A 14557-nucleotide genomic window follows, 5' to 3' on the forward strand; every position below is an offset into this window, starting at 1 on the left:
ATTGAGGAAGCGCTGAGTCGTGCTCTACCGCTCTCCTCTGGACCTGTGTTTCTGCTGAGCTCTCAGCACAACAGCTGCAAAGACCAGGAGACGTTTACTGCTCATCACAGAGGAGAAAAGGTGCTGGAGAGAGAAAATGACAAATTGAAAGAGCTTGAAGAGCAGGACTGAAAAAGAGGAGATTTATTCAGTGAAGAAAACTGAGAGAGAAGGGCAGAAAAAGATGAACTCCACATGCAATAGGGACATAAATGAAGACAATAGAGAGTTTACTGGTAAATAGGACACACTTAAAGGCACAATATGTAAGATTTTTTAATTAAAATATCCAAAAACCACTAGAACCGTGTTATATATTTTGCTGACTTGTGCGGGATGATTGAGGAAGTGCTGAGTCGTGCTCTACTGCTCTCCTCTGGACCTGTGTTTCTGCTGAGCTCTCAGCACAACAGCTGCAAAGACCAGGAGACGTTTACTGCTCATCACAGAGGAGAAAAGGTGCTGGAGAGAGAAAATGACAAATTGAAAGAGCTTGAAGAGCAGGACTGAAAAAGAGGAGATTTATTCAGTGAAGAAAACTGAGAGAGAAGGGCAGAAAAAGATGAACACCACATGCAATAGGGACGGAAATGAAGACAATAGAGAGTTTACTGGTAAATAGGACACACTTAAAGGCACAGTATGTAAGATTTTTTAATTAAAATATCCAAAAACCACTAGAACAGTGTTATATATTTTGCTGACTTGTGTACTTACATTATCCCAAATGTTTCGAAGAATGTTTAAATCCAGAGAAATAAGCAATTTTAACTAGTGACACGGAGCGTGTCCAGTGTCATTGTGTCGCCTGACAATGACGTCATAACCCCTCGATTTCCGGTTTTGTAGAAACCATGGAAACACCAAAGACGCTTTAATATGTTGTACGTTTTATTAGACCGGTGACGACCGCACAGAGTAGCATAATAACAGAACTTAGGCCAATGTATCTAGTATAATAAAACAGCGCTGCTTTACCCCACATACGCACGACCGGAAGAAGCAGAAGCAGTCGACTGTGGCATAATAAAAGCTCCGCTGCTTTCAAGCCGTGTGTCGCACTCGTTCAGCGGCCTTGTTTCGCTTTGACGGCTTTCAGCCTCACCCTGCTTCATTCTACTATGTTAATAAATCATTAGCTCATCAATTAACATGATTTCTGCCCGAGTCCCGTCGGATTGCATCGGCTGTGGGGATGAAGACCACAACTCCCATGATTCCACACTCAGTCAAGGCATCATCAAACTACGCCTCGGCCTTGTTTATTTTGAATACGTGCCCTCCAGCGGCGAAAATTACATATTGTGCCTTTAAATCTGGGTTCACTGGTCCTGGTCCTGTCAGATTATTTTACTCCCATTCTTTCTATAACTACTGCTTCTTAAAGACAACAAGAAATTGCATTTGACTTTCATAATGGGACAAAGTTCTAGGTGAAACTGAATATTCAGTGGGAAACAATGACAGGGATGGGTTTTTTTGTCCTTTGGGATTTGGCCTCACCCATTTGGATTACAGCAGAAAAAAAGTTGTTGCAAAGGTGGACCACATTATTGCATTTTGATGAAGATTAGGAAAACATTTAGAGCAATATGAATCATGCACAGTAAGAGTAGGAACAAGTCAGCATGAAATCAAAATACACTCGTAACTTTTTATTTTCTTATTTTACATTTCCAGTCTTATTGTGCCCCAGTGTTATTTTAGAATTATCGCTACATTTATTACTTTTATACTATTATATTTTGTATCATTTTCAGTCAGTTGTTTATTTTTATATATTAATTTTTATTTATTTTTTGTTTTCGTTAGTTTTAGTAATTTTTGTGTGTTTTTGACATTTTTAGTAGATTTTGTCATATATATTTTGTTATTGTATACCGTTTTTAGCTATTTTAGTACATCAGTTTAAATGAGAAATGTTGCCTTGGTAACTAGTTAAAAAAAGTTGTATTTATATAATTTTTAGATTTTATTTTACATGACTTTTCTTTTTTGGCTGATCCCACAAATCCTCCATTCTGGTATGTAATTCCTACATTTTTCTCATTGAATACTCTGTTTCTGTTTCAGATAATTGAATAGGGTCAACTGAATAAGTAAACAGGGTACATTTAGATTTTATATTGGACAAATCTGTTCTCACCTCTCACTTTTCACTTACCATCTAGATTTTTCCTCACAGTTAATTTTTAGAAAAAATAGTTGCTAGCCTCTCTCCTCTCTCTGTGCTGTCTCTTTCATTTCACTCAGTAATGCCATGTATTTGACAATTGAAGACGTAAATAGATCCTCACCTCTCATCCAGGCCCCAGTTGGCCTCCATCAATCGATGCTAAAGACCAATCCAGGCGTTCCTGGACAGTAGGACTTGACAAGTCCGGCAGACAGCCGTGTTTCTGCACTGTCTGTTTGTTTGCTCTGTTCTCATCTCCTCTTTGTTCCTCCATTGACTCTCGCCGTGTGGATCGAGTGACTGCGGAGGCTTGCTGAGATAAATTAGCATCATTTTCCCACAGAATCTCAGAGAAAAAGGAAGTATGTCTATGCATCGTTGCATGAGGCGTCTCACCCATCGCTAAGCCTGATGGATCAAGCAGAATCACAACAGCATTGCTTTATCCGAAAGCTTTACTCGGCTGTGTGAATCCATTACACAGGCAGCATGTTTGAGGTTATACTGAGCGGGATTGATGGTTGGGGTTTTTACAGAGATCTAACAGACCTCACAGCGTTGGAGGAGCTCTGAGATGTTATAGATTCTCTTGGGAGTTGAGAACTGGATCTTAAATAATGTGTACATTCAGTTCCATTGTATTCTGAACTAATTTCTTATATAACTGTAACATTACAAATTTCAAATTTAATTTCCATATAGACACACATTGGTGTCCTGAACTATGATAAATTTGAGTTTATTTTGCAACAACAAACAACTCGATGTACATATATAACGTCATTAAAATCGTTGTTATGGTTTTTTTTTTTTGATTAATGAAACTGATTCTAATTAAGAACCAGTTGGTTAAAATATTTATAAAAATGTAGAATCTAAAAAACATTTTAGAATTATTGTTTATATATATACACAGTTTGTACACGTTTATATAAGTCTCTTATGCTCATTAAGGATGCATTTATTTGACAGTAAGAAAAGTAGAATTGTGAAATAATATTACAATTTAAAATAATGGTTTTCTATTTTAATATACTTTAAACTATAAAATATACTTTTCCCTGTAGTGGCAAAGATGAATTTTCATTAGCCATTTATCAGATCCTTCAGAAATCATTCTCATATGATAATATTTATTATCAATGTTGGAAACAGTTGTGCTCCATTTATTTGGAATCTATGGAACTTTTTCAGGATTCTTAGATTTAAGAAATTAATACTTTAATTCAGCAAGGTATGTAAGCCCATTTCCACCACTGAAAAAAATAAAAATAAAATAAAAAAGGTAATGGCTATTTTTATATAAATTCTGTCATTTTTTCTCAGAATTCTGAGATATAAACTCGTAATTGTGAGCTATAAAGTCAGAACTGTGAGATATTAACTCGTAATTCAGAGAAATAAAGTCAGAATTGCGTGATATAAACTCACAATTGCGAGTTATAAAGTCACAATTTTGAGATATAAGCTTGCAATTCTGAGAAAAAAGTCAGAATTTATTAGACCCAGTTGCGAGTTAATATGTCAGAATTGTGAGATATAAACTTGCATTTCTGAGAACATATCAGTCTTTTTCCCCCCTCAAAATTGGACTTTATAACTCGCAATTGCGAGTTTATATCTCACAATTCTGAGAAAAAAGTCAGAATTGCGAGAAAAAGAGTCAGAATTGCGAGTTGATATCTTGCAATTCTGACTTAATTTCTGACTTTATAACTCGCAATTGTGAGGGAAAAAGTCAGAATTGTGAGATAAAAAGTCGCAATTACCTTTTTAATTTTTTAATTTTTTTTATTCAGTGGTGGAAACGGGCTTCCATAGCAAGGATATGTTAAAGTGAAAAAGACTAATATTGTTACAAAATAATTCTGTTTTGAATAAATGCTGTTCCTTTAAACTTTTTATTCATATTTATTCCATATTTTCCATATTCCATTACATTTCATATAAATTGGAATATAATTCTATAATTCTTATTGAACATTTTTAGTTCTGTCTGTCTTACATATAGGCAAAGCAATGTTTTAACATCTATGTGCATTTTAAATTTTTTTTATTCAGTGGTGGAAACGGGCTTCCATAGCAAGGATATGTTAAAGTGAAAAAGACTAATATTGTTACAAAATAATTCTGTTTTGAATAAATGCTGTTCCTTTAAACTTTTTATTCATATTTATTCCATATTTTCCATATTCCATTACATTTCATATAAATTGGAATATAATTATATAATTCTTATTGAACATTTTTAGTTCTGTCTGTCTTACATATAGGCAAAGCAATGTTTTAACATCTATGTGCAACCTCTTTTCAATATAAAAAGCATCTAGTAGTGCAAAAAAAAGATTATATGTATATCTTTTGATGTCTTCTCATTGATCAACATCCACATATGCTCAATGTTCAGTGATGGTTCTGTGGGCTGCAGAGAGAAGATTCAAAGGACTTTACACATGGGATCACTTTTTACCACTTGTTACTTTTTCATGCCACTTTATAGAAGATAAAAGACACCGTAATCTTTAACGGCAGGGGAACGCACAGTTCGTTTAAAGCCTGGAAGATTACTACCATGGCCAAATCGAACGTGATTGAAAGAAAAGCTCTGATGAATATTATTATCATTACCCTACCTTCGTATATCAAATTAGTCCAGTCTGAGTAGGTCTTTTTCAAATGCTTTTTAAGCCCTTCAGTTTATGGAACTAATACCGACTGGTTAAAATATTAGAAATTCAGTGTAATGTGTTTTCTTACATTCATAAACTCTGCCAGTTATGTAGCCGTGGCTCCTCTGGTGTATGTTTGATTGCTCCCCATCTATGACACGGTTTCAAACAGCAGTTAAGGCCAGTTGGTGCTGTACGTGTAAAGGCCCAGTATAGCTGTTCTCTTTTATAGAGCTCTTAAATGCCACCTGCCTGGTATTGGGCTGTTTAACACAACTATAAACGCTTACTACCACAGTCTCAGTAGAATACAGTTTATAAATGCTTTTAAAATTTTATATCCAGCAGTTCAGTAGAATTTTATTTTATTCCCTTTAACTCCACTTTTGCCCAGTCAAGGTTTCTGGCACCAACAGACATGGTCTGTATTTAGTTTAAATGATAAGTGTGATTTAAACAAACTACTAACACTAACGACTAAACCGTTTGTGTTGACATGATACCAAAAACCACAAGGCTTATTAAAGGGAGTTGTTTTTTTTACGTGACACAACCTATAATTTTCATCTAGGAGGTTTTTGAATGTCTCTTATGCTGCATTTATTTGATCAAAATACATTAAAAGCTGTAAAACTTTGAAATATTAATACCTTTTAAAATAACCATTTTCTATTTAAAAATATTCAAAAACGTAATTTATTCCTGTGATGCAAAGCTGAATTTTCAGCAGTCTTCATTATCACGTGAAGCTTCAAAAATCATTCTAATATGCTGATTTACTGCATAAGAAATATTTCTTGTTATTAGCAATGTCGAAGCGCATTTTCAAACTGTGATACATTTTTTCAGAATTCTTTAAGAGAATAGTATTTTTTATTTTGTAACATTATAAATGTCCTCACTGTTTACACAAAAGTTTAATGTATCCTTGTGGAATAACAAGGTATTAATTTATATAAATAAATACATTTTGTACATTGATGGGGGTATCTTCATATAGCTAGAGATCTTAATATCATAAATATTTGAAGGTGGTTTCTTTTTACTTGGATGTGTAGGGAACCCCCTACCGATATAATTATTAATGCACTGAAATCCACCCATAACACTTTTGGTGGCATCTTTTTCACAGGCAAACAGCACTACAGAAAATGTCAAAATCTAGTCTAAAGTCCACAGTTTATCTTACGCATCTCTAAAGTCCTTTTTCCGTTTCTTAATGGAAAAGGTCACCGTAGGCAGAATCGTTTTGTACAGCCGTGTGAAAGATGCCAGCGGGGAAACAAGATGATGACAAAAGCGCCAGGAGCTTTACAAAGGAAGAGTTCAGGGAGCGAGGGAGAGCTGGTAATTAGCTTTGTTTAATTATGATTTTCTGAAAAGATTGAGAGAAGAGCAGAGAAAAGCGTCCACTCTGCAAGTGCTGATCCATTTTCACACAGCCCTTTGAGCTCTTTCCTCATCATCTCCTCTTTTCTCTTTATCCTCTTTATCGCTCGCTGGTTTCTCCGCTGATGCTCTCAGCTCTTTGTCGTGTTTGTTATCCATTAACCTCTCCTCTCTGTGTACTGGAAATCCCATCACTCTCGCCTCTCTGCTAGCACTGCTCTCCATAGTGATTGGTTGATGAAATTCACCGGACTGTGAGTCTCCGTTACAGCAGCTGTTCTGGAACTCTTCCTGCCACGTTCAGTGGAGTAGTTCAACCAAAACTATCAATTTTTCCATTGGAGAGAAAAACAAAGTTTTCTATTGTTTAATTGTTTCTCTTTGACAGCGATGAGATTAAATGGAGAAAAAGAGATCTCAAACTGTGCTCAGATTTGTAGTCTGAGATCAAAAGTCAAGTCGAGTTTTTAAAATAAACTCAAACAAATCTTTTCAAAGTCAATTTTTGTAACAACTGACAGATCACATCAGGGACAAGGCCATATATACACTTAAATACTGTTTTTATAAATGAAAACTTTAAAAGATTATCAAAACTTAACAAATTATACTTTTGAAGAATTTGACTGATGCCATTTCATTAGTTTCTGATCCATTACTTTTAAAGTTTGTTTGTACAATGACATTACAGGCTTAACAACTGATTGGGAAGCCTGACCCCAGATTATCGCACAATAGGTCATATATGATAATATCATAGCATGCATAAACATTTGAGCTGCTTTAAGATATATACATGGTCTTATCATACAAAAACAGTTCAAATTTGTCTTAATAGTCTTAGACATTTTCTTAGTATGGGCATCAAACTTAAGCTTAGAATCTACAATGACACCTAAATATTTACTTCCTTGATTTCCTTTTGGTCAATTTGGATTTTAAATACATCCAGTGCTTTGTTCTTTAATGAAAAACACATTGAAACTGTTTTGTTGTGATTTAAAGTTAAACAGTTATCCTGCAGCCACTGGGAAATACTGACCAATTGCCTGGTTAACATTTCAGCAGCCAGATGAGAAGTTTCTGCTGTTACATAAATAATTGTGTCATCTGCATACATTTGACAACCAACCTCCTTGCAACTTTCAGATAAATCATTTATATACAAATGGCAGCCATATCACCCTGTAGCCCGAGACTGGCTACCCACTGAAGCTAAGCAGGGCTGGGCTTGGTCAGTATCTGGATGGGAGACCTGGGAAAACTAGTGTAGCGTCTGGAACACTCCAACACACAATATATATTTTGTTAGCTAGATTTCACAAATACTTTGTAACACCCCAGGACGCTGAACAAGACCCTGGTTTCATGGTAACCCGATACATTTACAACCTTGTGGAATGCGAGCCGGCTCTCATTCTGCTTTCTCCAGAAACAAAGGGACACAAATGCACAGGAGAAATGGACTTTTCTACTTCTTCATGATTCACAGTATCAACAGTCTTTTTAAAGTCTAAAAATACTGCTCCCACGACTTTTCCTTGATCCAAACTACTTTTTATGGTATCTATGAAATGACATATAGCCATTTCTGTTGAATATTTTGGCCAGAAACCAAATTGCTTAGGGTTTAGCAGATTATTTTTTCCCAGATAATTCATTAATTGCTTAACCACTAGCTTTTCTAAAACTTTGGAAATTACTGGAATGATTGAGATGGGTCTATAATTACACACCTCATCAGTCTCTCCAGACTTAAAAACAGGGGTCACCACAGATGTTTTACATTTTTGTGGAAACTCACCAGTTTTAATAGATACATTTACCAAATGAGCTATTGGTCTTACCAATGTTGCACTATGTTTTTTAATAAGAGAAGCATCTAAGCCGAATATCTTTAGCTTTTGGACTGTTTAATTGATTAATACTTTTTACCAATTTTATCTTTATCAACATGTGAAATATAAACAGATGGAGATGAATTTCTTACTATGTCATGTGATAAACAAATAGAATTGAAATTTGTTGCAAGTTCTTCTACTGATTTAACAAAGAAGGTATTAAATTAATTAGCAATTTCCAAAGCATCAATACTGACCTTTCCATTTATATTCAGTTTTATTATGCCTTTACTTTGATTAAATTTCAGATTGGTTAATTTATTCATATGTTTCCAAATAAGTGAACTATTGCCCTGTGCGTCAGCAAACAACTGCATGAAATAAGATGACTTTGCTTTTTTACTCAGTTCACTAACCACTTTATTTCTTAAACCTTTAAAGATCAATATATCTGTTTGTTGTTTTGTAGATATGGATTTTTTTCAGTGCCAGATTCCTCTGTTTCATTAGCTGATGAATATCATTTTTTATCCAAGGCAAAACAAAACTTTTCTCCTGTTGCTTTTAAAGGGGCATGTAAACTTCTGGATTATATTTGCAAGTGTGTCAATCAAAAAATCACATCACTCACATTTAAATTATCAATCTGAAATATACTCTCCCAGTTTGTTATTATTGTGAATTATTAACTCTGGTTCCAAAAAAACGGCTCTGAAATAGTTGTTTTGTTAATTTTCTGAGTTTTATTTTCAAGTTGTGATCAGACAGACCTGTTAACAAATTATACATTTTTGTAACCTGTTCTGGTTTATTTGTAAAAAATTAAATCTATCAATGTTTTACTAGTTCGAGTTATTCTTGTAGGACTCATTATCATTTGATGCAATTTATATTTATATGCAATAATTGTACGTTTTTTTTTTCAATTTATATTCAAATCTTCCAGTAAAATTGTTTCAGTGCGACAATTAAACAATTTAAACAGTTCATCAAAATCATGGTAAAACGAAACATTATGAGAAGGAGGGTTATATAACACCATAATATAAAAATTAATTCTCACTGATAACACTACTTTTAAAATTAAACATTCAACAATTGTATTTAAATTAAACAATTGTAAAATATTATTACAATTCATAATGGCAGTTTTATACTTCAGTAGATTTTAACATGTAATTTATTTCTGTGATGCAAAGCTGAATTTTCAGCATCATTCCACATCCACATGATACTTCAGAAATCATTCTAATATGCTGATTTGCTGTGCAAAGCAAAAATAAATAATACAATATCATTATTATCAGTGTTGAAAACAGTTGTTCTTGTTTAGCTTAATATTTTTGTGGAAACTGTTTTTTTTTTTTTTTTTTTTTTTTTTTTTTCTTTTATGGTTTTTTTTTTTTTATTTATAATTTTTTGGAAAATTTTTTTTTTTTTTTTTTTTTTTTTTTATAACTTTAAATACATAATGTTCAAAAGAACAGCATTTATTTGAAATATGAATCATTTGAAGCAGTATGAAAGTTTTTATTTTCACTTTTGAAAATCTGAATTACTCCAAACTATTGAACACTAAAAGCATGTATTTCTATGATCAATTTTGGGTTTTTATATAATAGGATTTTGAATGAATTGTTTTTTTTTTTGTTCTCCTTGTTTGCAAGTTGCTGTGGATAAATATGCATAAATCTGGTTTAAAAAAAGTACTATATTTGTGAATGTCTTCTGAAGCCATACACTAGTCTTATGTGGTAAATGAACCAAAATGTAAGTTCAGCCCCAGGTTGTTGTTTTTGTCTTTGTATGGAAAAGAGCAGCAGCGAGATTCTGTGCAACTTCACATTTTGCGTTCCACAAAAGCTAGAGCGACAGAATCTGGTTGAACTGTTTCTTTAAGTTCTGCTTTAGCTCCATCTCTCCCCCGCTCCTGCACGCTGCTCTCTATCTCACCCAATCTAATGAACATGGAGCTGGAGAGGCATCTGCATGCCTACGCCTCTCAGACGCTGCGCATAATTGTTTCTTTCTGTCTCCGCTGGCATCTGAGCTCATGTGTGAGAGGTGAATGGTCTGTCATACTCCTAATGAGCTCAACCCACTAAAGTCAACTGTGCTCTGCCCGTTAGAGGAAGCCATTTGCATTAACAAACAGAGAGAAAACACACATCGCCTCACCTACCAATTACTGCTACAACAGACTATGGCGAGATCTCTTTGTGCATGTTTTGCATGTTTGCGTTTGCCCTTTGAGCGTGTTTTTATGCTTACAGTGACCTTGTAATTCTGGAAGTGTACCGCGAGTTAAATGCATTCTGTGTGTGTTTGAGAGTCTGGGCTTGTAATGCATGAATATATATTCAGGTGAGCAGATATGCTTATGGAGTGCTGCTTGACATTGCCCTAATGATGTCGTGTCACCCGGCGTCCACTGTGGCCCCGCAGCCAATTAGCACAGACAGAGAGACTGTTTTACACACACAAGACTAATCAAATTACCCATCTGCCCTCATCCCTTGATCCCGCTCAGCCTCTGCTATTTATTCAGAGTCACTCGTTCATTTGGGCACCGTGGGAGCCCGGGGTGATGCTGCAGGTGTGTGTGTGTGTCTGTGTGTTGTGTTCATTAAAGCATGCGGGTCAAGAGTGTGTGCACTTAGCAATGCATGCTATCTTTACCTGGTCAAGTGTGTGAACCATGCTAGAAAATGTCATTTTTCGGCTGAATAAAAACCGTCATACTGCCTCTCTGCTTCAAATCACATTGAAACAATCGGTTACACTTTACTTGAAGGGGTGTGCACATGACACCTTCATAATCATGACATGACACATGTCATGAATATGAAGGTTTTTTTATGCATGTTTATGACAACTGTCATTAAGTGTCATTCACTCAGTTATGTAATTTTTAACGCAAAGATGACATTGTTTGAGATGTCTTTGTTATGGGCTATGGTTAGGGGTAAGGGTAGGGGTAGGGTTAGGTCAAATAATGTCATATTTGCATTAAAAATTACATAACTGAGCAAATGACACTTAATGACAGTTGTCATAAACATGCATAAAACCTCCTTCATATTCATGACATGTGTCATGTCATGATTATGAAGGTGTCATGTCAGTCTTATGCACACCCCTTCAAGTAAAGTGTTACCCAATAATCATATACACTCTCCAAAAAAAGAACAACAACAACTTTTATTTAATTTATTTATTTTAAGTGCTCAAACTATTTCATTTTTTTTTATCTAAAATTTATATTTTTGTTTAATTTCTGCTTTATTTTAATTAAAAAAACAAAAAACAAAACAAAACCGTTTTAGTTAACAGCCCTGGCCTCCATACTCTTTCCTGTGCCCATAACAGCTCTACAAATCTTGTCCATGTTATGCAAAAGTTCTTCTAACCTTAAAGCTAAACTAAAAGCCCATTCTGCAAAGTTTGAGAAAGTGTGAATTGCTTTAGATCTGTTTTAAGGGGCTGTGGGTGGATTAAATGTATCGAATCGCTCTGTTCACTTTTGCTCATTTATACATTTCAATTACTTGTGCGTTAGTCTGCCGGCTGGGGTTTAGAGGTGCGTGTGTGTGTGTGTCTGGGGAGGGGGTAATTCTGTAAACTCCAGTTAGAGTGAACGTAACGCTGACATGCATCTGATTAGGTCTCTGCAGTGAGCTTCAGAGCTGCTTTAATTAAACTGTCAGTCAAACGCAGCTTACATGGGGAGAAAATAAATACCAGCAAAGAATCCAAGAATAGGCCAATATGCAATTTTTATAACTTACTGTACAAATGTTTGATATAGTACTGTGTTATTTTCAATGTGCCCTGTGAAAAACAAAACAAAAAAACCTTCAGTTTTTTTTATTATGGTGTTCACTAGGGTCTGTAATAAATTCGAACTAATATTCAAAATTATGTTTTTCTACCATTTCGTCTGCTATATGCAGTATGCACACATAATGTCATCATATTTATGTTTTATTAATGTATCTGAAAATAATAATGTGGACATTTTGTGGTGCTGTATGGTCAAATTAAAATCTGTTTTGATGCTCATGTTAATTGCTTTGACAGCAGTTTGGATAATTATGTCAAATCAGTTACTATGTACAAAGGAATAAACATGCATAATTACTCAGAACATAAATGATTATCTATTTTTGTCAGAAAGCTTGTTTATGAAAGCTTCTGTTCTGTTGAATTTGTGGAATTACAATGAATAATTCCTATTCCTGGCATCGAGTTATTCAGCTTCCTGTGGGATGTGGCCAATTCAATTTAAATTCACACTCATACATTTTAAAGTCAGTCAGTCCTTAGGGAGTTTTCTCACTGTTATTGGTGTTGATGCTGGAGTTCAGTTTGTGTAAATTTTGTCCGTTGCCGATTGTGACGTCCCAAACAAAAATGAAATGTTTAAATTAATTTGTCCTTATGTGCGTGTGTGTGTTTGATGGGAATGGAAGAAATGTGTCCGTTTTAATGAACTAGAGTGTCTTCAGAGCAAACGTGTCACGGGCGAGACGGCTGTCTAACTCGCGTTTTTTTTTTTGTCAGGTGGTGTTCGAAGGTATCCGTGGAAACGGCTTTGAGGGCGACATCGCTATCGATGACGTTTCCGTTACCAAAGGGAAATGCAAACAAAAGGATAGCGTGGACAAAACAGGTCTGTACCATCAGTGACACTTCTACAGCACAAAACACCTCTCCGTAATGAACTTCATTATACCCCTTCATGTAGATGACTGAGTGACTAAAAGCCAAATTACCAGTTAGCGTACAGATCTTAAAGCAAAGGAAAAGACAAAAGCCTGTGAGGGATGAAACAGCACTGAGAACTGACCTTTAATCATCCTCATGTTGTTCCGAGACTTACTTTCTTCTGTTGAACACAAGTGGAGAACATTTTGAAAGTACTGTTTGCTACCCGGTCTCATGGCAAATACGTACCTGGGGGCACATTTTTGCAAGACGCGAAATACGTACCAATAAGTACATATCACTGCAGTTTCCAAAAAAACACTAGAGGCAGTAAAACTCCGACACCTTTTAAATAATTTTCACACAGAGTATGATTTACAGAGTTTCGATGAATAAAGCGTAATTTTCGCACAATTACTTGAAGAGTATTATGTCGTAACTTCAAAACATTTTTAATATGCTGGGCGATTTGAAAACTGATGCTTTTGATTGTTAGCACCACACATATCCAGCTTCATATCAATGGGTTTTCATAGACGATAGGTTTGTTCGGTAGCTCACGGAGTACGGAGACGTACTTTCCTGGCATCGAGTTATTCAGCTTCCTGTGGGATGTGGCCAATTCAATTTAAATTCACACTCATACATTTTAAAGTCAGTCAGTCCTTAGGGAGTTTTCTCACTGTTATTGGTGTTGATGCTGGAGTTCAGTTTGTGTAAATTTTGTCCGTTGCTGATTGTGACGTCCCAAACAAAAATGAAATGTTTCAGTTAATTTGTCCGTGTGTGTGTGTGTGTGTGTGTGTGTTTGATGGGAATGGAAGAAATGTGTCCGTTTTAATGAACTAGAGTGTCTTCAGAGCAAACGTGTCACGGGCGAGACGGCTGTCTAACTCGCGGTTTTTTTTTTTTGTCAGGTGGTGTTCGAAGGTATCCGTGGAAACGGCTTTGAGGGCGACATCGCTATCGATGACGTTTCCGTTACCAAGGGGAAATGCAAACAAAAGGATAGCGTGGACAAAACAGGTCTGTACCATCAGTGACACTTCTACAGCACAAAACACCTCTCCGTAATGAACTTCATTATACCCCTTCATGTAGATGACTGAGTGACTAAAAGCCAAATTACCAGTTAGCGTACAGATCTTAAAGCAAAGGAAAAGACAAAAGCCTGTGAGGGATGAAACAGCACTGAGAACTGACCTTTAATCATCCTCATGTTGTTCCGAGACTTACTTTCTTCTGTTGAACACAAGTGGAGAACATTTTGAAAGTACTGTTTGCTACCCGGTCTCATGGCAAATACGTACCTGGGGGCACATTTTTGCAAGACGCGAAATACGTACCAATAAGTACATATCACTGCAGTTTCCAAAAAAAATGAACACTAGAGGCAGTAAAACTCCGACACCTTTTAAATAATTTTCACACAGAGTATGATTTACAGAGTTTCGATGAATAAAGCGTAATTTTCGCACAATTACTTGAAGAGTATTATGTCGTAACTTCAAAACATTTTTAATATGCTGGGCGATTTGAAAACTGATGCTTTTGATTGTTAGCACCACACATATCCAGCTTCATATCAATGGGTTTTCATAGACGATAGGTTTGTTCGGTAGCTCACGGAGTACGGAGACGTACTTGAGAGGTGAGGAGCTCCGGTTCGAATCCCGTGTAATTACGGTTCGACAAAACAGTTCAAATCTGCATATAAGGAAGTTAAAATGGCACGG

At 35.5% G+C, this 14557-nt stretch overlaps 1 protein-coding gene across 1 annotated transcript in view; it reads left to right on the plus strand.

Moving 5' to 3' along the window:
- The window catches only part of LOC107566511 (MAM domain-containing glycosylphosphatidylinositol anchor protein 1-like), a 159516-nt gene extending 146713 nt beyond the window's left edge, over positions 1-12803 (plus strand). Inside the window, exon 15 of the mRNA XM_016251960.1 lies at positions 12678-12803. Within this exon, the coding sequence (XP_016107446.1) occupies positions 12678-12803 (126 nt within the window). The remainder of the gene's footprint in view (positions 1-12677) is intronic.
- The last annotated feature ends 1754 nt before the right edge of the window (positions 12804-14557 follow it).

Source organism: Sinocyclocheilus grahami, unplaced genomic scaffold, assembly GCF_001515645.1.
Source record: "Sinocyclocheilus grahami isolate Dianchi unplaced genomic scaffold, SAMN03320097.WGS_v1.1 scaffold1079.1, whole genome shotgun sequence".
NCBI classification, from domain to species: Eukaryota; Metazoa; Chordata; class Actinopteri; order Cypriniformes; family Cyprinidae; genus Sinocyclocheilus; species Sinocyclocheilus grahami.